At 39.1% G+C, this 26087-nt stretch overlaps 1 protein-coding gene across 13 annotated transcripts in view; it reads left to right on the forward strand.

Moving 5' to 3' along the window:
* ACACA (acetyl-CoA carboxylase alpha) overlaps window positions 1-26087 on the forward strand; it is a 276124-nt gene that overhangs the window by 153890 nt on the left and 96147 nt on the right. For 10 of the 13 annotated variants that reach the window (XM_078063979.1, XM_078063957.1, XM_078063981.1 and 7 more), the window contains 10 exons: window positions 2112-2135; window positions 4843-4986; window positions 5750-5846; window positions 6764-6871; window positions 11130-11186; window positions 11428-11472; window positions 18358-18399; window positions 19460-19675; window positions 20438-20593; window positions 22748-22951. In XM_078063979.1, coding sequence (XP_077920105.1) covers window positions 2112-2135; window positions 4843-4986; window positions 5750-5846; window positions 6764-6871; window positions 11130-11186; window positions 11428-11472; window positions 18358-18399; window positions 19460-19675; window positions 20438-20593; window positions 22748-22951 — 1093 coding nt within the window. The remainder of the gene's footprint in view (window positions 1-2111; window positions 2136-4842; window positions 4987-5749; window positions 5847-6763; window positions 6872-11129; window positions 11187-11427; window positions 11473-18357; window positions 18400-19459; window positions 19676-20437; window positions 20594-22747; window positions 22952-26087) is intronic. The other 3 variants (XM_078063964.1, XM_078063954.1, XM_078063968.1) reach the window with 3 other exon arrangements.

The following is a 26087-nucleotide window of genomic DNA, read 5'->3' on the forward strand; positions in this document are numbered from 1 at the left end:
CCAAGAGGATAAGCTGCATCTAAACTTACGTCTTCCATGAATGATTTGGGGCCATTCTGTTAAACACTGGAGATGCTGGGAGTTTTTCTTCTTACCCCATGCTGTGTAGATGGTGCAGGTTCCTATAACACAGCAGCAGGGGGCTCCCTAGGAGAGCTTTGACAATTGCTGATGAAGAAGTGCCGGCTTTTTGTTGGGGATGTTCTTTTCATTCAATCCGGGCCCTTCTCTGCTGAAAACTTGGCCCTCGTCCTGTGAAGACTCCCGAAGGGATTATAGTGCAGCTACAGAAACACTGGCACCACTTTACTCATTTAAGAAATTGGTTATCAGTTGAGAGAGATTATACTGGTTTCCAAATTCCAGAAACCTGAATGAATGGAGCCTGAGATTGCTTTGGTTGTAGGATTCTTCTCTTTGAACTGAGGTTCATGGTAGGAGGCTGTGCGGGTGTTTTCTTTAGAATCCTCGGTATCTTGAAAGGAAGACTTTCCTATATTCTCATTAGCATTTACTGTTAGTTTTCTGCTTAGCTACAACTCCCTCTGCCCTAGAACCTGTGCATACTTTTTGTTTGTTGAGGATGGCCCCTGTGCATTGTGACTAAGGAACTCATAAAATGAAACCCATTCCCGTGAACAAGAGGCTCAAAGAATCCAAATTGCAGAGGTGCAGGTTTTTGCACTCCGAGGTTGCTCTTGCTGCCGTATGAACTTGCTCTGTGATACAGGTTTGATGCAGAGAGCATTGCTACTCACAAATCACACGAGGTATACGGTTTGTGTGCAGTGATATGTCACAGCTTTTTATTTATATGGCCAGCTCAGTCTATTCTGCTCCTTTCACTGCCATGGAAAGTGCATCATTTTCCTCCCTCTCTCCTCCTTCCCACATATCATCAGCACCACCCACTATGTTCTGCCCATTAAGTTCTGTGTGTGCCAGAAAACCCCAACAATGATTAAATGCTGATAAAAGAATGTTAGAAGGTTAAGATATCAACCAATCAATGCCCTTATAGTACTCCTAAATTGTGGGTGGTAAGTATAACTTTGCCCTTTTAACATTGAAAGTAAGGTTTGTGGGGTGTTTTTTTGTTGTTTTTTTTTTCAGTTGAGGAAATGACTTACGTCAAATTAAGAAGGGGGGAGGGAAAGCCTTGGTGGCAAAGACCAAAGAGAATGCAGGAGACTTGCTTTGCAGTTTCCATTCTTACCCTAATCTTTCTTTCATGATATGGGCACATTCTTGGTCAGGAAACCCTAGGGCTGGCCAAATTTAGGTACTGTTTTATTTATGACAGGCCTAGAGTTTTTGAACTTGCAATAATCTTAAAAAGTCATTATTACCCTAAGGTCGTTTAGTTTTAAAAAGTATAAATTACTTAATTTTAAGAAAGAATATCACTCTAGTCATTGAATCATTTATCATTACATTCCTATATGATTTTCAGTTTTTTTTTAAGCTCCCATAGGCGGAGTACACTCGTTTCCAGCACCACCACCACCTCTCACCACCTCCCTGGTCTGTGGGAGGAGGAGCATGGGTAAAGAGGCTTAGAAAAGGTAGCTGGGAATCCAGATTCCGGGCTACTTTTCGTTGGAGGAGACTTTGTGAGTTCACCTCATATCCTGGAAAAGCAATTAAGGTGGGAGGGGCTGTGGAATCAAGTTCTCTGGACTTCCTTACAAAAATTTCAGTAAAACAGGAGCAAGAAAGAGGATTCTGTAAGAATCGTGTCAAGAATGACATTTCATGTTGAAGCTTAAGATAATATACCATATCCATAAAGCTTAAATTAATTTTCATGAGGCTGTGTTTTATCACTACTCTGAGTTATTTTTTTTTTGTAATAAAGCTATTTTTAAAAATCCATGGTAAATCTATTTTGACCCTTTCCATCAACAGTTGCTGTGGTGAGGTAGGTCAGGAGGCATGCCTCTTTGGAGGCACCCTGGGGGTTAAAGGGTAATGAGCACTTAATTATGTCTGCTGAATACCAGAGCACCCAGACTGGAGCTCCTCATGACCGGTCTGTATCTGCTCTGACAATTCTTTTATTATGGCTTTCACTAATCTACCAGTAACTAACTGTGGTTGTTTAATTACAGAGGGAACATCCCCACGCTAAACAGGTACCGTATGTTTAGTTTCTTTTCCAATTAAAAGCACCTCTTTTGTAACTTAGAATAGTGAAATCAGGGAAAAAATAACACTATATTTGACAAGTAATATGCTGTCTTCTGCTAGGGGTTCCTGAGCTCCCCTTTAGACATACTAAATTATTCTTCCTTGGAAAACATGTCTTCAGCTTTTCTTTACTGTTCCAGAAGCAACACTTGAAAATCCTCAGTATGGAGAAGCCCCCCTTCCACCCCCCCCAGCCTAGCTGTATATGACAGGGGAGTTGTCTGCCTGATGTTCAGCTTTGCTGTAAACATCTTCTTCTACTACGTTCTCTGCCTAGTTTGGGCCTTTCAAGGGAGAAGGCTTTAAGGTTACTCCTACCCTGGCAAATTGTTCACAATTTTTTTCAATTTTTAGTTTCTCAAGTTTGCTTCTCCTTTTAGAAGAATGTAAACGCAGGAATAGCTGATCTCATGTTTTATCAGTTTGTTAGCTTTATTAATTTGTTAGCTGCTTCTCTAAAGTGTTACAATGTTGTGAGAGTCAAATTTTATTTCAGACCCATGAGATTAACATTCGAAAAGTGTGTTTAAGTTTTGATGTGTGTAGCCCTGTGAAGAAGTTTCCAGGCCAATATAACACATTTTGGTATTTTGAGTTCCTCCTGTTTCTGAGCCAAGCAAGGCAACACAATGCAAGTTTGAGAGGATTAGCTGTTCTGATTGGAATTGAATCTACAAAATGCCAAAGCAGTAATAAGTGGGTGGTGAGCTCTTTGTAGATGATCAATTATACATTGAAATATTGATAGGCTTATGTTTATTTTGTTCCTCTCCCTTTCAATATTAAGTAATCAAAACTGATTATAGCTTTTAGAGTCCAATTTGGACGGGGAGAGAAAAGGGAAGTGCTTTGGTTTGGTCTTTGTGTCTGCCTTTGGAGAGTGGGCTTGGTTCATTCCTGCCTGCCAGGACAGCCATGTCCCAGCCCCTGAGCAAAGGAGAGGAGGGGGAAACTGAATAGTGGCTGTTTCCCTTGGGGTTCAGGTGAGTGAAAAAGACACTTAACCCCATGTTTGCCACAAACACAGCCTGTTAGCTTATTCAGAGGGAGTTCCCTTTAAGTGCTATCTGGAACCCTTTTATCTTTCCTGTCTAAAGCCAGGCAGGTAGAAAAGATATAATGCCTCACAAACTTGCTCCTTTAGTAGATACATTTGGTGATCCTAGAAAAGAGGATGGTAGCATTTCTGAGTTCATATAACTCCGAATCCCAGTTTCTAGTGAGCACCATGTGTAAGCCTTGCTTGATGTGTGTTTCATTTGTTTGTTTCATTCATGGTATCAATGGTTTCCTCTCCCACTCTGCCTTTCTATTCTCTAGTACTGTCAAAAGATGAAGTGCCTTTCTCATAGTCGTCATTTGCCAAAGGTATAAAAACTTGGAGTGTCAGTCTCTATAGTCTGTGTGAGCAGCACTCCCATCCCCTGAAAAATTCCATTGCCTTTTATAATTACACTCTGAGTAGAGTACAGTCTGCATCCAGACCTCAAGTCCGCGTTGCTGCCTCTCTCCCCCTGCAGCTCGGCAGGTGGTACACTTCGAGGAGATTTTTGAGCAGCTCCCCAAAGCTCCGGTGCCTTTGCCTCGCTCTGAACTTGATTCAGATCAGTACGCCGGTAGCGGGTCAGGCAAGTCCTGAAGGCGTCCTTCACTTGGTCCTTCCTGACAGGCTGTCCTGACTGACTGGGCATTTGGAAATACTTCCCTGTATGACTTACCAGCACATGCTGCCGAGGTGCATCAAGGAATATACAGACCCCTTATGTTTGTAGACTGAACAACTCAGTTCTCTTTGAGCATCTCCATTTAGCACCTGTTTGTCATGCTTACACATACTTGGAGACCCATGCTCTGCCCCTTTGCATCTTGCTGGGATTTATTAAGGGCTTTCAGTTGGTGCTCGCTTCGGCAGCACATATATTAAGGGCTTTCAGTTGAAGATATGTTTCCTTTGGTAAAGAAGTATTTAAATATAAAAAAGGAAATTTTGCAATTTCGAGTTGAAAAAGGTCTCTTTTTCAAAAAGGGAGGAGCTATATTCCTTATAACCGCTATCCCAATCAGCCCAGTAAAGGAAGAAGTAAATACCGTAATAAAGTTTCTTTTATAGACTGTGACCTGTTTCTGTATGAGAAATAATGTTTCCTACAATGACTTACTAAACCATTCCAAATGACTTGTTGTACAAGCATATATCTATCTGTGAATACTTAAGGCATTTTTCTCTAGGAATTCTAATAGATTAAGTGTTGCCTCGTTACAACCCACTTGGCTTGCTTCTTTCCTTTTATAAGAGGGAATGTTTTAGGGAAGGGGAAGATGCAGGATGGTTTTTAACCCCTGTGTGCTATTCATTCATTAGACATATCATGGTTTCATTGTATTAAAACTGCCATGTAGTTCTTAGCTATCCTTAGATTTGTATTTGGAGAAATTTGGGGGTGCTAAAAATAGTTGGTGTGGGGTAAGCTCAGATGAAAGGGGTCATATGAATCCATCAAGACAGTCTTATCCACAGTGGGTAAAAAACCAAATCTGCTCTGCAACCTGACCCTACTTCAGAGTTTTCTCCTGTTTCTTTTCTCTATTGTTACTCTCCCAGTCCTGTTCCTGCTTTCCTTGTCTAATGCACTTGATTGAATTACCATTTAGAATGTCCTTCTCCTCCAACCTCAACCACTATGGCATGACTCACGTAGCTAGTGTCAGCGATGTGCTGTTGGACAACTCATTCACTCCACCATGTCAGCGGATGGGAGGAATGGTCTCTTTTCGGACTTTCGAAGATTTTGTCAGGTAAGACACTGTGGAACTGTGTGCAAGGGGAGCCACGGGCATCTCTCTTTTGGGGTCTCCGATTTCTGCCAAATAAATAAAGGCCCCGAGAATCGCCATGAGCCAGCTAAGGAGATACAGCCCTTGCTGTATATGTCCTTGGAGAGGTATTGTTCTTCCATTTCTACCTCTTATTCAGGCTCTGCAAGCCTCTACTTGTTATATGAGCCTGGTCAGAAAAAAAGAAACAAACAAAAACCATCTTTTCCTTAGGAGCTAACAGAAGAAGCTGTCTGCTCTGTGATGAGTGAAATGTCAGGAGAAATTAAACACAACACCAGAGTGAGCCCCACCAGAGACGATACATCTTTTGATTAAATGCATTCAGCATCTATCTCTTGATGTATACTGATGCATTACCCTAGGGGGAGGGGTAATTACATTGGTCTGTCACTGCTCTAGTCCCAGGCTCTTTCTGTTACTTTAAGACCGATGATGACAGTGGTGCTCATAGCTTACACGTGGGGGAAAAGAAAAGCTGAAGATCATTCTTTTTTTTAAAAGAAAAAATATATATGGTTTATTAAAGTTTAAACAATCTATCCTCCTAATTTCTGCCACTTGGTGAAATTTTGCATGTCACCTCCAGCCACTGGTGATTCTATTCAGTTGACTATTGAGCACAGAGTAGGATAGATGCTTCTTGTGGACCGGACTGGCAATGGCAGCATTAGTTCTCTGCCTCTTGGGTTTTCATGGTGGGTGTTCCCCTGGTATTTTTCAGGATCTTTGATGAAGTGATGGGCTGCTTCTGCGATTCCCCACCCCAAAGCCCCACATTCCCTGAGGCCGGTCACACGTCTCTGTACGATGAAGACAAGGTATAGTGTGCCCTTTGGGAAACTGCTTTGTTAGTTTAGACACAGGATTTGTAGTATATGCTATCTTTCTGACTTTGGAACATTATAGGGAAGAATTCATCTTTTTACTCTACTTTATATTAATTTTATATGCCTCATCAAAGTATTTTGGGGGGCAGATGGGATATAAATTCTAACCTAAAAAAAAAACTGTATTAATCTTGGAATCCGTAGTGAGAATAGCAGATGGGCTCAGCTAGACCCATTGCAGCTGCCTCTGAGTCTCTGAATGTTGTTTTAAAGACTTGAGCTGTGGTAGCTGTAATTCTTAGCAATGGCTTGTATGTTTGCAGAATGCTGCTATCGTAGTATTCAGGGAATTGCGGACTTTAGATAGCAGAAAGTAAGAGGCATTTTGTTTAAAACTTTGTCCTTTTATTAAATCCCTTCTTTTCATTTCTCAGTAAACAGATGATTCTGTTTTTTCCCTATGAGGTTATTTTCCCATGGTTTGATACTTCCACTATTTGATAAATTGTTAGGAAATATATTATGTGGGAATATGTTCAGATGGCTTCTTTCACTCATTTTGCTTCATATTCTGTGAAGAAATGTGGCAAATGATTTCATTCCCACTTTATTGGCGAAAAAGTTGAGGATACAGTGGTCTTCAAGTTCATGTCAAGTCAAGATTTGAGGCCACCTCTAGTTAATACCTTTACTGCCTTATCTTTGAAAAGCTAGGTGTTTTACTTAATTTACTCTCGGTTGTGGATGCTGGGCAATGGTTTCAATTTGCTTATTCGTACTAGTGGGCAAACCAGAATGTCCTGTGGAGTGTATCTCTTTTTCAGGTATTCTACCAAGTATTGTAACTTCTCTCTGACTCGGTATTAGCCAGCTTCCTAAATTTCTTTGTCTGTGTTCTTGAGTTACAGGTCCCCAGGGATGAACCAATTCACATTCTGAATGTGGCTATCAAGACTGACTGTGATATTGAGGATGACGGACTGGCAGCTATGTTCAGAGAGTTTACCCAACAAAATGTAAGTCCTTGGTTGGGTGGAAACAGATGGTGGCCGCTTTCTTGCTGGTGTATCCTACCCATCCTTTTATCAGTCGCTACTTATTAGGCCTGTCACTGATAATGGCTATGTCTTTTACATAGTTCTGCCTGTAGGGGTAAAATTCCAAAGTGATTTAATAGTACATAATGAATGTCTTATGTCAAGAAATATAGACCTCAAGTGTTCAAAATGTTTTAAGGAAAGTAAGTTGTGTTCCTAAATCTTTCCCAGAGCTCTGTCTTGAACTTCCATTCACCTGCTGAATATTTACCTTTGGTGACTTTACTCCACATGTCTAGGCCCAAACTCCCCTGAGTTTCCTTCCATGTCCTTCCCTTGCCTCCCTTGAAAATATCAGTTACACTTCCATCCTCCTTTCGATTTTTTTGTCCCTTGGATATCTTGTGTTGACATCAAATGTCATACTTTAAACCTAAATTTCCATCTTTTTCCTTCACCTCTATATGACTCCCCCAACCCTCCCCCCATCAAAAAAACCAAAACAAACCCAAATAACCAAACCCTTTACTCTCCTGGTCATTCAGAAATCATTGACTTCTTCCTTTCCTTGCTGTTCCATTAATCTACCCCTCTACCCGCAGTCTATACTTGTTTATTTCTATCTGGCCAGTCACCAAGGTCTGTGAGGTTTTTCTTTGCAGTGTCTATTACCCTTTCTCAGTTTCTTAATTCTGGACTGCCATCACTCTAGTGTAAACTCTTGCCTCACAGCTGAGGCACGGCAACAGGCTTACTTGTGATCCACCTATATTCCCCTCGTTCTTCCCCCAGTTTCCATTCTGCCTACCCCCACAAAATTAAATGTCCAAAATGCCCCCTTATCAAGTTTTTCTCCCACTCAGCAATGGTTCTCTCACCCTCACGATACGTGATGTGACATGCCTTAAATTCTAGTTTCTGTTATATAATCTACCAGCAGGTGCTCAAGGGGCCTTAATCTACTTGAGCTTGAACTTTTCCCCACGTGTACAGTAGAGTAATTCCTGACTAATCCAGGCCTATGGGATTGTGATAAGGTGCAAATGAAAAAATTCACATAGAAGTTCTTTATAAATAAAAAGTGTTATTACTGCTAATAAATGTATGCTGACCAATTAGAAATGCAAGGAAGAAAAGTACCTTTTAGTGAGGGCTACTCAAAGAAGTCCTCATGAAAGATAAAGTTTGAGACAGCTCTTAAAACAAGCAGGAGGAAAGGAGGGAAGGAGGGGAGGCTTGTGATGCCAGCTCTAGGGGGCTCAGATCTAGGTGCTTTAGGAAATAATACGTTCTTGGTCCTGAAGTTGCTTATAGTCTAGTTGGAGGGAATGGTTAGGCATGCTCAAATAATAATCTGCAGTTATATTACTTTTTTTTTTTTTCTTTTTTAGGATTCTAGTGATTTAATGCAGTTGTATTTCATTGTGACATGAAAGATGTCAAAGCACCTCTCTTCATCTGCCCTTAATGACAAGACCCATGTGCTTTCTTTGAATGGAAAATACCTAGCTCATAGTGCTTATTATAAAGAAAGAAGTCAGTAGATGTTTTTTAAAATTTAATTTCGCATTATAAACAATTAGTGCCATAGGCATTCACAGCATGCTAATGGTAGGTACTCAGGAAGAGATGGTCACTTTGTGCTTCACATGAGCCTTAGCATTTAATCCATTATACTCTCACAGCACATAAACTGACTGGGAGACTGTAGTGCCCAACATGAGGAAAAGGTATTTCCAGAGAAATGAAGGTACGGGACATGCCTGAGAATTTTTCTTTAGAAATTTACCTTCCTTCTTGCCCTGGACTAGTGACTGCCTAAAATTAACCTGAGACCAGTGACCAAGGTAACCTCAGCTGGAAGAGATCTAATGTTGTGTGTGGCTGCTGACTCTGCTGCTTGATGAAATAATCTGTGGCCGTTTCTTCCCAGGTTTTGAGGCATTAATTAATGCCTATATTTCATTGTTCTGACCTCAACTTTAGGCTTTTTATTACCCTCAGAACCAAGTCTTCTCTATCATCACACGTTGATTTAAAGAAGCAGTTTCCTTATTTTCACTATATATATTTGTAACATTAACTGGCAATAGGAAATTGCCTTTTCCCTTTACCGAACTTACAGACCGAGGCACAGAGAAATCCAGCATCTTTGTGTATGGCTTTTTGGAAGGCTAAGGGTACACTGTGCTGACATTCTAAGCCTAGAAAAGCTATTCACTGCATCAGGTACTGTGCTTATCTAGGAATATTTGGCATTTTCACCTCCTTGTTTTGGGGGGAAAAAAACATAAAAAGGAAGGAAAAGCAATTAAAAAAAAACCTGAAGTCATAACTAGTTTTGTTTTTCAGTTCTTGATCATGCTCCTAGTAGTTCAGAAAAAGTTGTTTTTTTTTTAAAGCACACATTAAACTATCAAATAGGTTGATCCAAATTGTCCAAATAATCTTCTAGTCCCAGCATGTCTTTTTTTCTCTCATAGAAATTAGGATCATATATTTGTAAATGACTTGTGGAGGAGATTGAAGCAGTCAGTGTAAATGGAGTTTCTCCAGGTGCTGACGCCTAATCGCTGGGTAATAGCTGTGGACTTGCTGTGAGACCCGCATTATTACAATGTAATCAGAATCCTGTTGCTCTGCTGTTATTGTCAGCCACTTGTGGAATTTTAAAAGCAATAACAATTTTGATTTTAAATCATGGCATTATTAAAGTTATTTTCTTCCCTTGCCAGAACACAGCTATTGATGCTTGTCTTTGAAGGACTTGGCTGTAGTGGAATTCTTTGTTGGTGTTGGAAAAAAAAAAAACCAAACATTTCTGTTTCTGGGCATGCTGAAAGACAGATAACCACCACAACCCCCACTCGGCTCTGTTCTTTTAAAATAGTTTTTTTCTTATTGTAGTATCAATACTTGGTTATTTACACTAATGGGTATGATGCTAGTACAGATCATTTTAAAATGTTATTAAGCCAAAATTTATTCATGTTTGGCCTGGGGATTTATTATTAGAAAATTAATTTTTCCAGTTATCTTTTGTTTATGCTATTAATTTTATTACTAGGCAGTGCCATAGTGGAAATGGAGAAGTAGGAAGAAAATGGCTCAGGAATGTGCTTATTTATAAGAGGAAGCTAATTTGGATGTAAAAAATGCATAGTATCATGAAAGCTAAGAATTGACTTATGAACAATGGCTCTTGGTTCAGGTTATAGCAAGGGATGTGATCAAACTAAAGTCTGAATGTAGGTTGTGAAAGTCCACATATTTTTTTCTATTTGTGTTATTCGTATATTCTCTCAGGCCATTCAAATGGAATTGCCTTTCTTTTTGTTGCCACATAGCCCCTCTTTGTTAGGGACCTTTAAAAGCATGTCTCTTACTTAATTTTTTTTAATTTTGTTTTATTATGTTATGTTAGTCACCATACTATTGTATGTATCATTAGTTTTTGATGTAGTAATGTTCTTACTTAATTTATTAACCTGCTTCTTTGTCTCTACTTTGGGCATAAGTGAGCAGTACAGTATAGAGGAAGGCTTAGATCTGAAGGCCCAAGGCTCATGTAAGGGTCTATCTTGAAACCGCTGGTCTCTGTTGACTCCTGATGGACTGCTTGCCTGTGCCAAGTGAAGATGTAAATAACCACTAAGTTTAAAAGCCTGTTAAACATTGCTTTACCAGTTTTTAAAGAGAATCTTTTTAAAAAATACCTTCATGTAAAGCGGGGAAAATGTTTTAGAAGAACTGAAAAGGTCAGGACTTAGTTGAATTCTAGGAATGCAGTATCTGATGATAGGTAATATCTGTAAATAACAGTGTAGCACCTGAATTTTCTGTTTTATGGAAATTTCTTCTTTTCCCTTTACCTGATTACATTTAGCTTCTGTATCAGTATTAATTTTCACAGTTGAATACAGGCCCACCAGGTGTGATTTTATGAGCAGAAATTGTGTTAAGGTTCACCTTGATGTAAATCAGTCCTTAGAGAATTTAGGTGACTTCGTATGATCCTTCCCTACAAAGTTCTCCTTCAGTTTTGTCCAGATCAATATATGAAACCTAGTCCACTGGAGCCAGGTTGAGATTTATTTGCAAGTTGAAGGTACTGAGGCAAGATGTAGAGATCCAAAAAGGGTGCTTGCCCGATCAGAGCTTTATGAAGACCAAATGGGGTAAAATTGAAGATGAAAAGAGATCTCATCTGTTTTCTGTTTTACATGTTTGTTTGTAGAAAGCTACCCTGGTTGAGCATGGGATACGGCGCCTTACTTTCCTGGTTGCACAAAAGGTACTGGCATGTGCATGATACCTCGCCAACGTGTCTTACGCTGCTGCTAGAACTTTTAAAAATAAAATATGGGATTATAATCATGTACTTACTTGTAGAACCTATGCAAATAAATAATTCTATAAATTTAATCAAGAAAAAAACATTAATTTAACTCATTGCCTTTTACTTAATTCATTTTTAATTCTATTACTGATTGCCAGCTTCTGTTTTTCCTTCTTTTCTGTCGTTCATTTGAAAGGATTTCAGAAAACAGGTCAACTGTGAGGTGGATCAGAGATTTCATGTAAGTAAAAGGAACCACAATGAAAGATTATTTACTGTTTTATCTGTTTGCCACTGATTATTTAAATATATAGAATATGTGTGTTATTTAAAAGGGCTGAACTGATGTTTGGTTCTTCTTTTAGAATGTGTTAAAATGAATCTTCCACCTCTGTAAGAGTGTGCAAGCTGGTGGTATTTTTTTTTAACCCTATAATGAATTCTCAGTGTCACTCTGAGAAGTAGTTAAGGATGAACATATGTGTTTATCCAGATGACTAAGAAAGAAGCAGGAACTAACTAGTAATTTCTTCTGTGTACATAGTGAATAAGGGACTCAGTAACCAAGAACTGCCAGCTGAGGGGTGCCTGAGTGGTGCAGTCGGTTAGGCATCTGACTCTTGGTTTTGGCTCAGGTGGTGATCTCAGGATCCTGAAGTCGAGCCCCTTGTCAGGCTCTGAGCTCAGCACGGAGTCTGCCTGGGTCTCTGTCTTCCCCCGCACCTCCCCTCTGCGCTCGCATGCTCTCCCTCTCTCTCCCTAAAATAAATAAATAAATCTGTAAAACAAAACAAAACAAAAAAACAACTGCTGATTGTATTTTGGGGTCTTGGCTTCTACCAAAGTTGGATTCAAGTTCTATTCTTGAGAATTCTCAATTCTGAAAAACAGTCATTTATTATTTAAAATATTTTAACAGAATCCAAGTTGGTGTTTTTCTTGTGTTAATTCTAGGAACAGGAAATAAATAAAATTTTTAAGCATTAAATTGCTTGTTCTCCCATTTAACTGAGTTAACTATTAATATTTATGAAATTAACAATTTTGTTGAAAAGAGAACTAAGTTAATAGCCTGGCATCTAAACTATGGTATATCCATGATCATACCTAGTATGATAGCCATAAGGTCAAAAATCCAGTTTACAATCAGGATGTCATTTTCTAAAATGACTGATTATAGTCAACATATTTCTTTAAAAATTGACCTAATGCAACTGAGTAAAATTCCAGAAGATATTAGGTTGGAAGTCTTAATTTTCCTGATAAGAATTTTGTTTTGTTTTGCTTTAACAATTAAGATAATTAAGTCAGTTTTCAAGCACTGCTCATTTGCAATAATGAAGATAGCTTTTGGGATTCTGGAAAGGACTTTCTAAATTCAAGAACCTATGTGTGATTGCTTTTATCGCTCTTTGTTTATTAGGTCTGTAGTACTTGACATTTTGTTTTCCTTCTCACAGTTCACCTTGTTGGTCTAGTCTATAGAGAAACAAGACACACTATCCTACAAGCTAAAGAGCTAAGATTTTCTGAAATGCTTTAGGAAATGTTGTGGACTGCACAACTCCCCTGTGTTATTGATGTCAGGAAATCAAGCGGAGTGCAGATATATATCAATCAATAACTTTAGATAGGAAACTAGAGGCAGTGGAGAAGTATGAGGAGCTTAAAGAGAACCCTGGGGCTTTAGGAAGAAAAATCAGGAGCTTAGAGTATAAAATTGATTCTTGGGATAGAATATGGGAGCCCATGAATAAATAGTATGGCTGGTAAATGCTGATCAGAACTAAGGTAGACATGCCAGACTGAGACCTGGGTTTGGGAAGAGTATTGGGCTAGGTTCTTTTTTTTTTTTTTTTTTTAAGATTTTATTTATTTATTTGACAGAGAGAGAGCACAAGCAGGGGAGCTGCAGTGAGAGGGAGAGGGAGAAGCACGGTCCCTGCTGAGCAGGGAGCCCTGTGTGGGGCTCAATCTCAGGACTCTAGGATCATGACCTGAGCCAAAGGCAGACGCTTAACTGACTGAGCCACCCAGGCGCCCCTGGGCTAGGTTCTTAAGTCTTAATGTGATATTTCATTTCTCACTGACTTTGGAGTAATATAATATTCTGGGAAATAATAGTGAACTTGTAAAGTTATTTTCTTTTCCCTAATAGTTCAGATGGAGTCTTCATGTCTATAGCACAGAACTGGTTTCCTATAATAAGCAGTCCGTGATAAATTAAAACCCTCCACTAAAACTTCTAAAAAGCCAAAGTGATTAATTCTCACAGGCATTATTTTTCTTTTGTACTTTCTTACCTCTGAATCTATGTCATGTCATAGAGTGTATGACTACAGCTTTAAAACGTTGTTGTTTTTTTTTTTCTCTCTGCTATCCAGTAGGTTAAATAGGGACTTATATAGGCAAAATCTTCTAGGAAATGAGCCCAGCAGCTGGTGTTCCCAGCAATCATTGTCCGGTTCCTATTTATAGTGGCATCAAGTGGGAAATCTGTTAAATTATCAAGTGTCTTGTCACGAGTGTAGGAAAGTTTGCTTTAGGACGTAGAGAACATTAAGGTTTAGGTGTGGACTGGATTTTCTCTGAAGAATTGAATGGCAGAGGAGTTGGGGTGCTTTTATGTTAGGCTCCTTAGAAATGATTAGTGGTTATGCAGGGGGCAAGGCCAACTATTACTGAGCTCCGTCCAGGATCCACAATAGCCAGCAAGCCTTGGCAGGAGTCGTACAAATCCAGGGCTCACTGTCATGGTACTGCTATGAGTTCCTCTGCTGGTAGTAGCTTGCCATTCATGAAGGATGCTTAGCCTTTGTCATGTCATTTGATGTGTGCTTGCCCCATAGTTAGTGTAGTGTGAAAAAGAGGAAGCTTTCTGGGAGTGTTAGAGATGAATCCCTTGATCTCTCTGGCTTCTTGGTAATCCACTGTGATGTATGCAGCCTCCCCTGTTCTACACTGTGAAATCCCTATATTATTGAATAGAAGAGAGAACGTGCACATGAGGGGGCAAGGAGAGGAGGAAGGTTACCAAGTACAACACTGGCTGGTGTGGAATGAGGCCGCTAAGCTGTTGCATTGCCCTCTGGCTGCTTCAGAACCAGAACCAGCCCATGAGTGAGACAGAGGAGAGATTCCTAGAGAGCATGTGTATTGTTAGGTCCTTCTTCAGATGCCAGTGAAAACTTCCTTGTCTAACCGCCACAGTCCCCTGAGAGCTGAGCACTGGAATGTCTGCTGCTGCCTTTAGTCTCTTGGAGACTCTCTTAGAACCTGGAGCCTGTCCTTCCTGGCTGGCCCTATCCACCAGCAGTAAGGAGGCTGAGTCTCCAGGCTGTTTCCATGGCCGTCTAATTAAATCAGGTGCCCAAAACAGGACCCAAATAACTGCTTAACATGGATATTTACACAAAGTTTGAGGCCAACCCATCCTTGTAAATATCTCCTCCATATTAAAAAAAAAAAAAAAATTGAAGCTTTGAAAGCAAAAGAACAGGGTCTTTGAGTTTCTGTAGCTGAATAAGCTGTCCAGTTTTATGTAGTATTTAAGTCTCTTAGTTTCACTCACATTTCAGATCTACAATTCCAGAAAGTGCAGCAGAAGGTGCTGTTTGATTGGGATGTATTATGGTTTTTGAAGCTTTCCATATTTTTTTTTTTCAGTGCAGTTTTGTTAAGGGTACTAAAATGCAAAATTTCAGCATTTCTTCTGATCCTTTGCAACCTAAACAAAAGCATTAGGTCCAAACATGGTGATAAGATTCTAAAAATCAGTTTTACATCTAAGTTTCCTTTTGCTTCTTGTTTGAAAGAATTTATGAGATTTAAAAAATTCTGCTAGGGCGCCTGGGTGGCTCAGTTGGTTAAGCGACTGCCTTCGGCTCAGGTCATAATCCTGGAGTCCCTGGATTGAGTCCCGCATCCGGCTCCCTGCTCGGCAGGGAGCCTGCTTCTCCCTATGACCCTCACCCCTCTCATGTGCTCTCTCTCTCTCTCTCTCATTCTCTCTGTCTCAAATAAATAAATAAAATCTTTAAAAAAATAAAAATTAAAAAAAATAATAAAAAAAAATAAAAAATTCTGCTATTAGTCACCTAGGAGATAGTTGTAGTTTTACCAGTTTTGTAGGAGTGATTCCCACTTTAAAATGGTTTGGATTATTTGGGCGTGAAGGAAGAACCCACTATCAAAAATAGTTATCATGGTTAGTAGTTCATTTCTTTTAAAAAAATTGGTATGTCAATTATATCTCAATAAAGCTGGGAAAAAATTGGTAGTTTTGTTTGCTAGTGGATCAACTATTAGTTTTTCAGAAGGTTTGGTTTGGGGTTTTGTTTTAATTACAGTCTATATAATTAGTTCTCAGCATGTTGAGGTAAAAGAGAATTGCACCAGCAAGTTTCCAATTTCTTCATCTCATTAGGTTTTTAACACGATTATTAGTATCATAATCAGCTATGATGTTTTCTGTTGCAGGTTTTCACATTCTCTGATTTGCAGGGTGTCTTGATTGGCTAATTTAGGCAAATTATTTTGATTGTCTTGATGATGGTTGGCTGATTTGAACACAGCAGGGGTATAATTTCTTCCTGAGAAATGTTGCATTCTTTTGGTTTTTGGTACCAGAACACTAAGAGGGTTTTTCTTTGTGTACATTCAATTATGATATTTGCCCATAACACTAGTAGAATGCCTGGAAAGCAATTACATTAGTGATGGAATAAGCATGAATGCTGTTAGTGCAAAAATTGGAAGTTTCAGGATGAGGTAGGGTGAAGGAATTTACTACAACTATAGGTCCAGACTTCTGCATTTCTTCTCTGTGTTTCTGTGATTTTTTGAGCACCGAAAGAGGTGACTTGCTATAAAAGTCTTCAGAACTTGTATAGCTTTCCAAGGATCGCTCAGTAATCCTGGTTTCTCATCGCACAGAACTTCTGGCCATCTCCTGTTGTGAATGCTTCACACTTAAATTGAGGACCTCACTGTGGAACTAAAAAATTTGCTCAAAAGTTTAAAAAGAAAAAAGTTTGCCTGTATCATCTCATAACACTTTTTCTTAACGAAAGTGGTTTTTTTATTTTGGTAGTCTTTGCCCATCTCTGTCAAGAATTAGTCAGCCTCTTTCATTATTTGTTGTAAATTTGTTCCATTCAGACTGTTTGCTTCCCATGCCTTTCAGTTACTACAAATTTTCTTAATTGGCTGAGTAGTAAAGACAGTGTTTTTTGGTTACTATTGTGATGTTTTTGAAGAAAAATGATTTTGATCCTGCATATATACACACTTGAATAAATGGTACACTAAATAAATATTTTAATTAATTAATAGTTCTGGCAGAATAGGGTGTATGCTTAAGAGACTTTATTATGATTTTCCTTGCCTCTTCTTTCAGAAAATTTTATGGGAGGATTTTATTACCTTTCCTTTTTTTGACCTGTGTTGCTTTTTTAGCTAATGCTCTGAAAGCCATACCTCTCAAGAATAAAACCAAAACTAGGCTATATAAAGCCATGAGCATGAAATCTACTGACAACTCAGCTGAACATCTTCCTGCTTAACCTTGAAGTCATCCCCATGTTCTTCACTATCATTCAGGGGAATTATTTAGAACAAAACATCATCAGTAAAAGATCAGTGCTGTGTAAAACCCACTTTCAAAGGGCTTTTAAAGACCCGAGCCTGAACAGGGGATTTCCTGGGCTTGCTAAACAAGCTCCTAAAAGCCTGTTAAATGCAGTTTTACAGTCAAAATGCCAAGGAAATAGAAAATGATTTATTAACTGTGTAAGTTTTAGTTAGGTATGAGGTGTAAATACCTGTGGAAAGTATTCAAGCTCTCAGTAAATTCAAGAACCACAAGTTTTCAGCAGGAGTTTTGCTTTATTTGTTTTTTTCCTTTAAAGCCTTAATTTCTGTTTTTTATCTCATCAAGAAGTCGTCTAAATAAGGAATTTGGATTATGACAAGAGTAGAAAGGTAGGGCCCTACCCTTGAGAGAGAGTGGTAGAAATGAAAGGGTGTGGGCTCTGGCAACAGAGACTCAAGTTCACGTTCTGGTTCTATGATCCTGGGCATCTCACTTGGCCCCGGCTTCCTCAGCTGTAAAATGGGTCATCATATATACCTGAGAGGTTGTTGAGAGCGCTTGTTCAATGGAACAGCACATAAGAGCGCCTGCCACCTAGAAGGCTTTCGGTTCATGTTTCCTTCATGCTTCCTAAAGCTCATTGAGGGATATTTAGGCAGCTAGCTAGTCCTGGTCTCTCTGCCTTGTACCAATAAGTGTTTGATTATATTGCACTCATAATGAAGAAGGTACCTGATGAAACCTCCTATAGAGGCCGATAGTAATGACTTGATTCCAACACTGCTAGTAGAGCCTCCCATCCGAGAAACAGGGGTATTTGGTGTTAATAAGTTAAATTTCAGAAACTAATGGACTCTGCTAATTGAATTCATCTTTGTTAATTAATAAGGTTCTAGGAAATTGGTTGCTTTGTTGTGTAATGCCCTGCAAAAGAGCAGTAAGACCTAATGACTACAAGTTCCCTAGTTCCGTCCCATTCTCTCCTATACATAGAGTGGTAGTGACCAAAGTAACATCTTATACTTTTCTTTGTCGTGAAATATTATTGTTTAAACCCTTGGAATTATTGACTTGAGAGGGAATGTGGACAAAAACATGGATTGGGGATCCTGTGCTATCTGGCTGGTTTACATTTTAAGTTTCTTAAGGAGAAACTTGGGAAATCAGTCCAGTGACTACTTTTGCAATGCTGCAGCGTAAGGGTATATTAGTTTTATTTGCCAGGTTGTGCCAAAAGCAACACCTGGGAAGATTTTTTTTTTTTCACTTGGGAGATGAAAAAAATTTTTTTTTCCTAGGAGAGGGTAGCTATTAAAGTTAGGATAATAGTGTGGTGATTTCATATTTGGAAGTGGGGTCAAAGTGGTAGCTACCCAGAGGATCATTCATATTCCCCAGGCTAAGCTTAGGTAAGGAGCATGTTTTCTAGGAACTGCCTTCTAGATGCTTCACTGTTTCTATACTTACGATGTGTTTATCCCCAAAGAGCCATATCTGTGAAAGACTGACACGTTTTCCCCTTCTTTAACACAGAGAGAATTTCCTAAATTTTTCACCTTCCGAGCAAGGGATAAGGTAAGGACTGATTCCTTCCCACTTTTTTTTTTTTTTTTAATCTTCATTTTGTTCTTAAAAACCCAAGAATGGCTTATTTTTGCCATGTGCTCTTCTTGCCATTCTCCTTTCTCTAACTGAACTTGTGCTTCCCTTTGCCTTACATGTGTCTTGGAACTAAAGAAGACTCCTTTCTGAAGGAATTTGGTTTAGGAAACAATCAAATGTATCCGGAGAAAGCGATAACTTTCACAGTTCTCCCTACTCTTTAGGATGATCCTAATGATATGATATTAAAGGACTACTATACTTAGTAGTAGTATTCTTGTCACCCACAGACAGTTCATTTATACCCAAGTCTTGTTTATGTGCACTTTTTTTTCTATTTTGAAATACAGAATTTCAGACCATGTTGGTTTCTTCCTGTTACGGCTTTGACTCTCCCTCTCCATTTACTCAGTTGACATGTGCTCTGGAAGAACGATTTTATTGCAACAAAACATGCAGTAAATGTAAACATAACTTTTAAAAAAGATACATAAATAGTTATATATCTATAGGGATGGAGAATATTCCAAAGCCAAATATTTTTACTTTTAAAAATTATATGATGTTTATTTGTTGAGTATTTCCTGTGTCATTTATACTGTGCCAGAAATAAGAATATAAAACTAGGCCCTGCCTGTAAACATTTTAGTTGGGTAAACCCAAAACACTGGTATGTGAAGTAGATACTAATATGAAGCAGTCTGTGGTTAATTATCAAAAATGAATTGTATAGACAGTAATGCAGTGAGAGTTCTGAGGGAATTGGTGTTTTTGTTTGCTTGTTTTTAATGGTGAGCATCACCACTTGTAAAAGCATAAATGATGAAAGTTTGGGAAGTAAATAGGCACTTCAGTCCCTAATCTTATGTAAGCTATAGCATTACCCTTGTATGTAGCTCATTTTTTGTCGCTTATTTGCACATAATCACGTATGTTTCTGTTTTCAAGCATCTCTTTTTACGTACATGTTCTTCATAATGTAATTTTGTTACTGCCTCTTGTGGGCTCTTTTGTTCTCCACTTTTGTGCTCAGTTTGAGGAGGATCGTATCTATCGTCACCTGGAACCTGCCCTAGCTTTCCAGTTAGAGCTGAACCGGATGAGAAATTTTGACCTTACTGCCATTCCATGTGCTAATCATAAGATGCACCTGTATCTTGGGGCAGCCAAGGTGGAAGTGGGCACGGAAGTGACAGACTACAGGTTCTTCGTTCGTGCAATCATCAGACATTCTGATCTAGTCACCAAGGTGGGTACTGTACTTTGGTGGGAAGTCATCCCTGAGGGAAGGGGCAGAGAAGCAGGTGTTGTTGAAAATCAGGTTTTCATTTTTTGAATCAAGACTCTTATTCTTATTCTTCCCACTCTCCCGTATCCGGCAGAAGTCTGAGAGTGCTTTCTCTCACAGAAATAAATATTCCATATTATAAAGGGCTTTAAAAAAATTTTTTTTTTCTTGGTAGTGGGGAAGAAGCATGAAAGCACTCACTTGAGAGAAGCAAAAGCGTCTTAATGGAAAGATCACAGGGAGAGTTAGGTGATGATAGAAGATGAAGAGAAAAGTTAGAGATGGCCCCGTTGTAAGCCCATCTAGACATAGGGTAGTTTCTGTGTACAGCAAGGCACTTCCTCGCGTGTTAATTACTGCATCCCATAGCTATACCGTTTTCAGCTTTTACTTTCCAAACAGATTTACTTTCTAAACTGCTCTGTTTGCCATACCTGAAAAGTAATCCTATTGGAGGTATAGCTTTGGGGATGCCCAGCATGTCCACCTGTTGGAAGGAAATGGCTTGCTAGGAGGCAGGAGGAAGGGCTGCAGGAACTCTTTATCTGACCCTTGCCTGCCCCTGCCACCTATAGTCATTGAGCCGACTCTAGGGAGAAAGGTAACATCAGCAGGTGCTTTATGATTCATGACATACTACTACTCAAGTTATTATAATTTTCCAGTTCTTTATTGACTCTTCTAAAACACACTAATGTTGGTGGTGATTTTCTTCTTGCATAGGAAGCTTCTTTTGAATATCTACAAAATGAAGGGGAGAGACTGCTACTAGAAGCCATGGATGAGTTGGAAGTCGCTTTTAACAATACAAATGTTCGCACTGACTGCAACCACATCTTCCTCAACTTTGTGCCCACGGTCATCATGGACCCATCAAAGGTACATTTCTCCTTAGCTTCTCTTCCAGCACTAACAAACACAAGCAGAGAGATTCATCCATATTTATTCTCACTTGGACCTGGGAACAGGTACTCTTGGCCAGCTAGTTGAGCCCTTGATCTTTAAAGTTTACGGAATGCTTGTGAGACAGGGTTTCCAGGAGGGTGTCAGAAATTCAATATAGCCACTGAGAGCAGACATCAAAATAGAAGGTGGTATGATGTTATCTTGCTGGTCATTTATAAGCAGTACAAAAACATAAATTTCTTTCTGTTATTCCATGATATTTGTCATCATAGTGGTCCTGTTTTTATATGATTCTGTAGGATTTCTCATCTGGAATAACTTTGCTGTTATTGGGCCTTTTGGCAAAATTGCTGCTGCTTTGCCCTAACTGTTACTTACCTGGTGGCCTTAGGGAGACAATACGCCTTCACAGAGTGTCTAACCTGTTTCTCTTCGGTATTTTTCCACAGGGAGAGAATTTGTTTGATGAGGAATTTTCACATGTATTATGTATGTTTTCTATCCTGAGGTTCTCTTCTAAAATTCATTCCATATAATTGAAGGAAGGAAAACAGGGTGATTCTGCACTTGACCTTTTATCCCAAGTGTAATAAAGACCGGCTGCTCTCTGTATTCCCTCTAACCTTTTTCTACCATGGTATTGTGGAATTTCGTTAGGAGAACCAGTATTCCCCCTTCTCAAGATCAGTTGTAGGCATGGACTTTTGCTTTTTTGAACTTAATTTCTAAGACCTGAAAAGTCACTTTCTGCTTTTTTTTTCCTTCAAGACTCCAAATGACTGATAGGTTGCTTTACTCTGTCAGGAAAACCAAGGACCACTCCCTGAGTATCAAGTCTCATCATCTAGTTTAACTAAAGGTTCTCTTAAGCATTCTGGGACTGATGAGGCTGGAATACTGAAAATGGAAACCATATAACTATATATATTATATATAACTATATAACCATATATATTTTTAGGTTTGACTTAACCATTTCTCAGTGAGTTGTTTAATATCTGCCTCTCTGCCTCCGCTCTAAATACCCATACACCCTAGCTATGCCTTTCCAGTCATAGGAGCTGTCAGTTTCCCAGATGTAGAGATTGTTGACTTTTGTTCCCTCGCGAAAAGAACAGATAGATACCTCTTGGATAACAAGCAAGTGTGGGACTAGAGAAGTCAACTCCTTGAAATCCATTCTAATCTAAGATTCTGTGGTGCGAAAACAGACTGCAGGGGTGGCACATACTTCAGAAGAACTGTAAGAGAAGGGTGGTAGAAGATATTTTTGATATTTTCTAAGTTGAGAAAGCATTTTAGATACTTCATTTAAGAAGACGTTAATTTTGAGTAGTATGTCCTAGCTGCCTACAGCCATATTGGGAAAACAAAATTTCACTTTAGAATGTCAGTAAGGAAAAATCCCATCTAAGGCCATTTGGTTAAAATAACTTGCCTAAACCTGAAAACTAGGAGTGCTAAGCTGCCTTGGTGTAAGCCTTAGAGAAACTATGGAACATCCGCCTCATCTACTTAAATCCCAGTTGGACTTGGCAATGACCAAGCTTCAGAGCCCTGTTTAGAGAGAACATTCTAGCCCCACCTACGAATTGCCTCTCTTTAATTTGTGCAGTTTACCAAGAGGCATGTATTATAAAGTTTAATAAAATTGTATAGGAAAAAACTCATGGTGGTAATTGCTATGATGATTTAAGGTCCTGTAAGTGCAATGAAACATAGTTACCATGCATATAAATGCTACTTAATAGCTATTTAATTAGAGATTTTATTCTCATTTGGGGCTTTCTCTTAAATCCCATGGCTTGTAATTTTAGATATTGCAGATATTCGATATAGAATATGAATATCATTGGGAAAGGGGTAGGGAGTTGCATAGATTAGGGTGTTGTGAGCCAGAGAACCCTACTCAAATGCCAGGCTGGCATGAAATTGTCCCTGACTTGTTCTAAGCGAGAGTAGGGTTGGGGAGAAATTATCTTACTTTTTATAAAGAATACATGTAGTGCCCATCTCCAGAAACCAGCACCTTTTTCCATTCCTTCTTTCCCAAAGATGGGCAGACCTGAAAACAGGTTCTAGTTACAAGGTGTTTAAGTTTTGTGCTTGGTGATGTGTCTGTGACAGATTGAGGAATCTGTGCGGAGCATGGTAATGCGCTATGGAAGTCGGCTGTGGAAATTACGTGTCCTCCAGGCAGAACTGAAAATCAACATTCGCCTGACACCAACTGGAAAAGCAATTCCCATCCGCCTCTTCCTGACAAACGAGTCTGGCTATTACTTGGACATCAGCTTGTACAAGGAAGTGACTGACTCCAGGACAGCACAGGTACAGCGGTCAAGCAGGCACCTCAGAGTTTTGATTGGGTCCTAAAGATGAGCTACTTGTCCTTGTTAGGGAAGACCCAAACTCACAAGTCCCATTGCTTCACGTAGTGGAGTTATCCTTTGTCAGCTTAAATGGTCACATGAATTTGAAAAACTTCATTTGCCTTATAAGATGTGCGTGTGTTCTTAATCATGGTGTTATGAAACCCTCAATCTTTTGTGACATACTGATGAGCCCTAACAGATGCCAGATGAACCTGACTCCAGAGGTAATTCTGCAGTTTAGGGTTCTTTTTTAGAGGGCTCTTGAGCTACCTGAACTACCTTGTCTTGTCTGGTCTGATCTGTCCTTCTTCCTGTTTTCAGCCTAGATAGTCTATTCATTGGCAAGTAAAGAAAAGAGAATTGTTGAAGTATGTCACCAACTTTGATTTTAAAGAAGGAAAATTTCAGTGTAATATAATAGCTTGAACAATGTCAAGCAGTGACTTTATCATATTTACCCATGATGTTATTCACATTTACACACGTTATTTTTCCTTCAGAGAGCTCAGAGTATTATATTTCTATAAAAGAGCAAAGTAGCGAACTTTAACCCCCTTTTCAGGTAGAAAAATCAAGAATGTGAAAATGGAAGATGACTCTTTCAGTAGATTGATTCTGTCATAACAGAGAATTCCTTTTAATCTATGTTACCACCTTCATTTCTAAGTATTTGTGCCATTTGTTATGATACTGGATTTAGGTTGGTTTGCCATGGCTCACATATTCTTAAGAACTGGGTTGTTATTTTAGGTTTTTGTCCTGAAGTTGGGAAGTGCATTTCTTCTGGTTAAGGAATGACCTTGCTCCAGTATGTGTACACAAAGATCTCAGTTTGTTCTATGCATTGGGTACCAGGAAGAGATTATATGTCTCTTGTTTTTATCTATGTCCTTTTAAATCCAGGAATAGAGGCAAGAGAAGACATTTTTGCCAGTATTTTGAAGATGAATTTTAAAAATCTGAGTTTGGATAGTTGTCAGAGTGACCTTTCATTTTGTGCTTTGATTCCTAGTTAGATGGCCAGAGAAATCTATCCAGTGAGAAGTGAACAGTTAAAACAGAGAGAGAGAGTGAGCACAAGAGCACAAGGGGTGAGCAAGAGAAAGGGTATACAATAATTTTTGCTGCATTTGATGTTTTTCAGGACAACCTTAAAGACATTTTCAGTCAAAGCTTTCCATGGTCAGGGATATTTTTAATTAACTTCTACAGTGGCTTCAAGGCAGGTCTATTCTTGTGAAAAATAAGATGGCCACTTGAGATTTTAATGTTTTTGATAAATACGTTTGTTCTTCCTAAGTACTTTTTTTTTCTTTTTTTTATTAGAAAGCTCTTAGATTTCCCTCATTCTGGCCAGTGGTGGCACAGGGGCATGAAAGGCTCAGATGCCTTCAGTCAGGATTTAGTACTATGCCTGGCACAAAATAAGCACTCAATAAGTATCTGAAAGAATGAATGAGCTACCTTTTGCCTGAGGGAAAACCCCTATTACCTTGGGTCCTGCATATTTAGGAAGCCCTGAAAGAAGAGGTCTCCCTCAGGCTCTTCAGTGGAGAGAGTTCGGCGGCCACTGCTGGATGTAAACCCAGGAGCCCAAAAGCCCCTGGCTAGAGGAGGGAGCCAGCAAAAGAACAGCCTTCAGCTCTTCTCTGGTGCTCTTAATGTCTACCTGATGCTTATTGCCAATTTATTTTTTCCTTGTCTTTGTTCTAGTGAGTCATTATGTAAATTTAAAATAATGTAGAACCCTGTGTATCATTCATTCATTTGTTCATCTATGTAACATCGATTGACCACCTATAGTGTGTCAGGCACTATGGATTCAAAGATAAAAAGTAATCTCTATTCTTGAGAAATTTACATCAGGGGGAAGAAGACAGATAATTAGTTTCTCTGTAGTATGATTATGATTTGTGCTATAATAAAATAATAGAGGGGCGCCTGGGTGGCTCAGTCGTTAAGCGTCTGCCTTCGGCTCAGGTCATGATCCCAGGGTCCTGGGATCGAGCCCCACATCGGGCTCCCTGCTCCACGGGGAGTCTGCTTCTCCCTCTCCCACTCCCCCTGCTTGTGTCCCCTTCCTCGCTGTGTCTCTCTCTGTCAAATAAATAAATAAAATCTTAAATAATAATAATAATAATAATAAAATAATAGTGGTGAAAGGTGTATGATATATATAATACATGTTTTCATGAACTTGTAAAACATATACTTTACCCATTTTTAACTCCTATGTCCATTATAGTACAAAAATGGAATTATTGTAGGTAGCCGATCATTCAGTAGTATCCATTACCATCAACCTCTTGCTCAGCACTTCATTTATTCTTTCTGACAACAAGAAGCAAGGTTGAGGGGCGCCTGGATGGCTCAGTCATTAAGCGTCTGCCTTCGGCTCAGGTCATGATCCCAGGGTCCTGGGATCGAGCCCCGCATTGGGCTCCCGGCTCAGTGGGGAGCCTGCTTCTCCCTCTCCCGCTCCCTCTGCTTGTGTTCCCTTTCTCACTGTGTCTCTCTCTGTCAAATAAATAAATAAAATCTTAAAAAAAAAAAAGAAGAAGAAGCAAGGTTGACTGGCTTGAGCTTCATTTCGTTTCATTTTCCTGGTAAAGTCCTTGTGTTATTAGCTGTAATGAACACTGATGTCAGCCAGTCATAGTGGGGAGAAGAGATTTGGGTAATCCATTGCATATGTCAATTGATTTCCAATGTGTAGTGTAAGGGAGAAAGTATACATTTTAAATGACCTTTATTGAGATACAATGTACATATAAAATGCAGTTATTTTATGTATATACTTGAGTTCATTCTGAAATTGTATACACCTGTATAACCATCATCACAGTCATGATAGAGAACATCTTGACACTCCTAAAAGGTCTCTTATTTTCTTTTGCTGTCAAAGGTAGAGTCACCAGCCCCAGCCTTAGGCAACCACTCATCTGCTTTCTATTATTACAGATTAGTTTTGCCTGTCCTAGAATTTCATATATATGAAATTAGACACTATGTACAATGTTGTATCTGGCTTCTTTTGCTCAGTATAATAATATTTTTGAGATTATTCTATGTTGTATAGACAATGGGTATGT

Source organism: Halichoerus grypus, chromosome 2 (assembly GCF_964656455.1).
Source record: "Halichoerus grypus chromosome 2, mHalGry1.hap1.1, whole genome shotgun sequence".
Lineage (NCBI taxonomy): Eukaryota > Metazoa > Chordata > Mammalia > Carnivora > Phocidae > Halichoerus > Halichoerus grypus.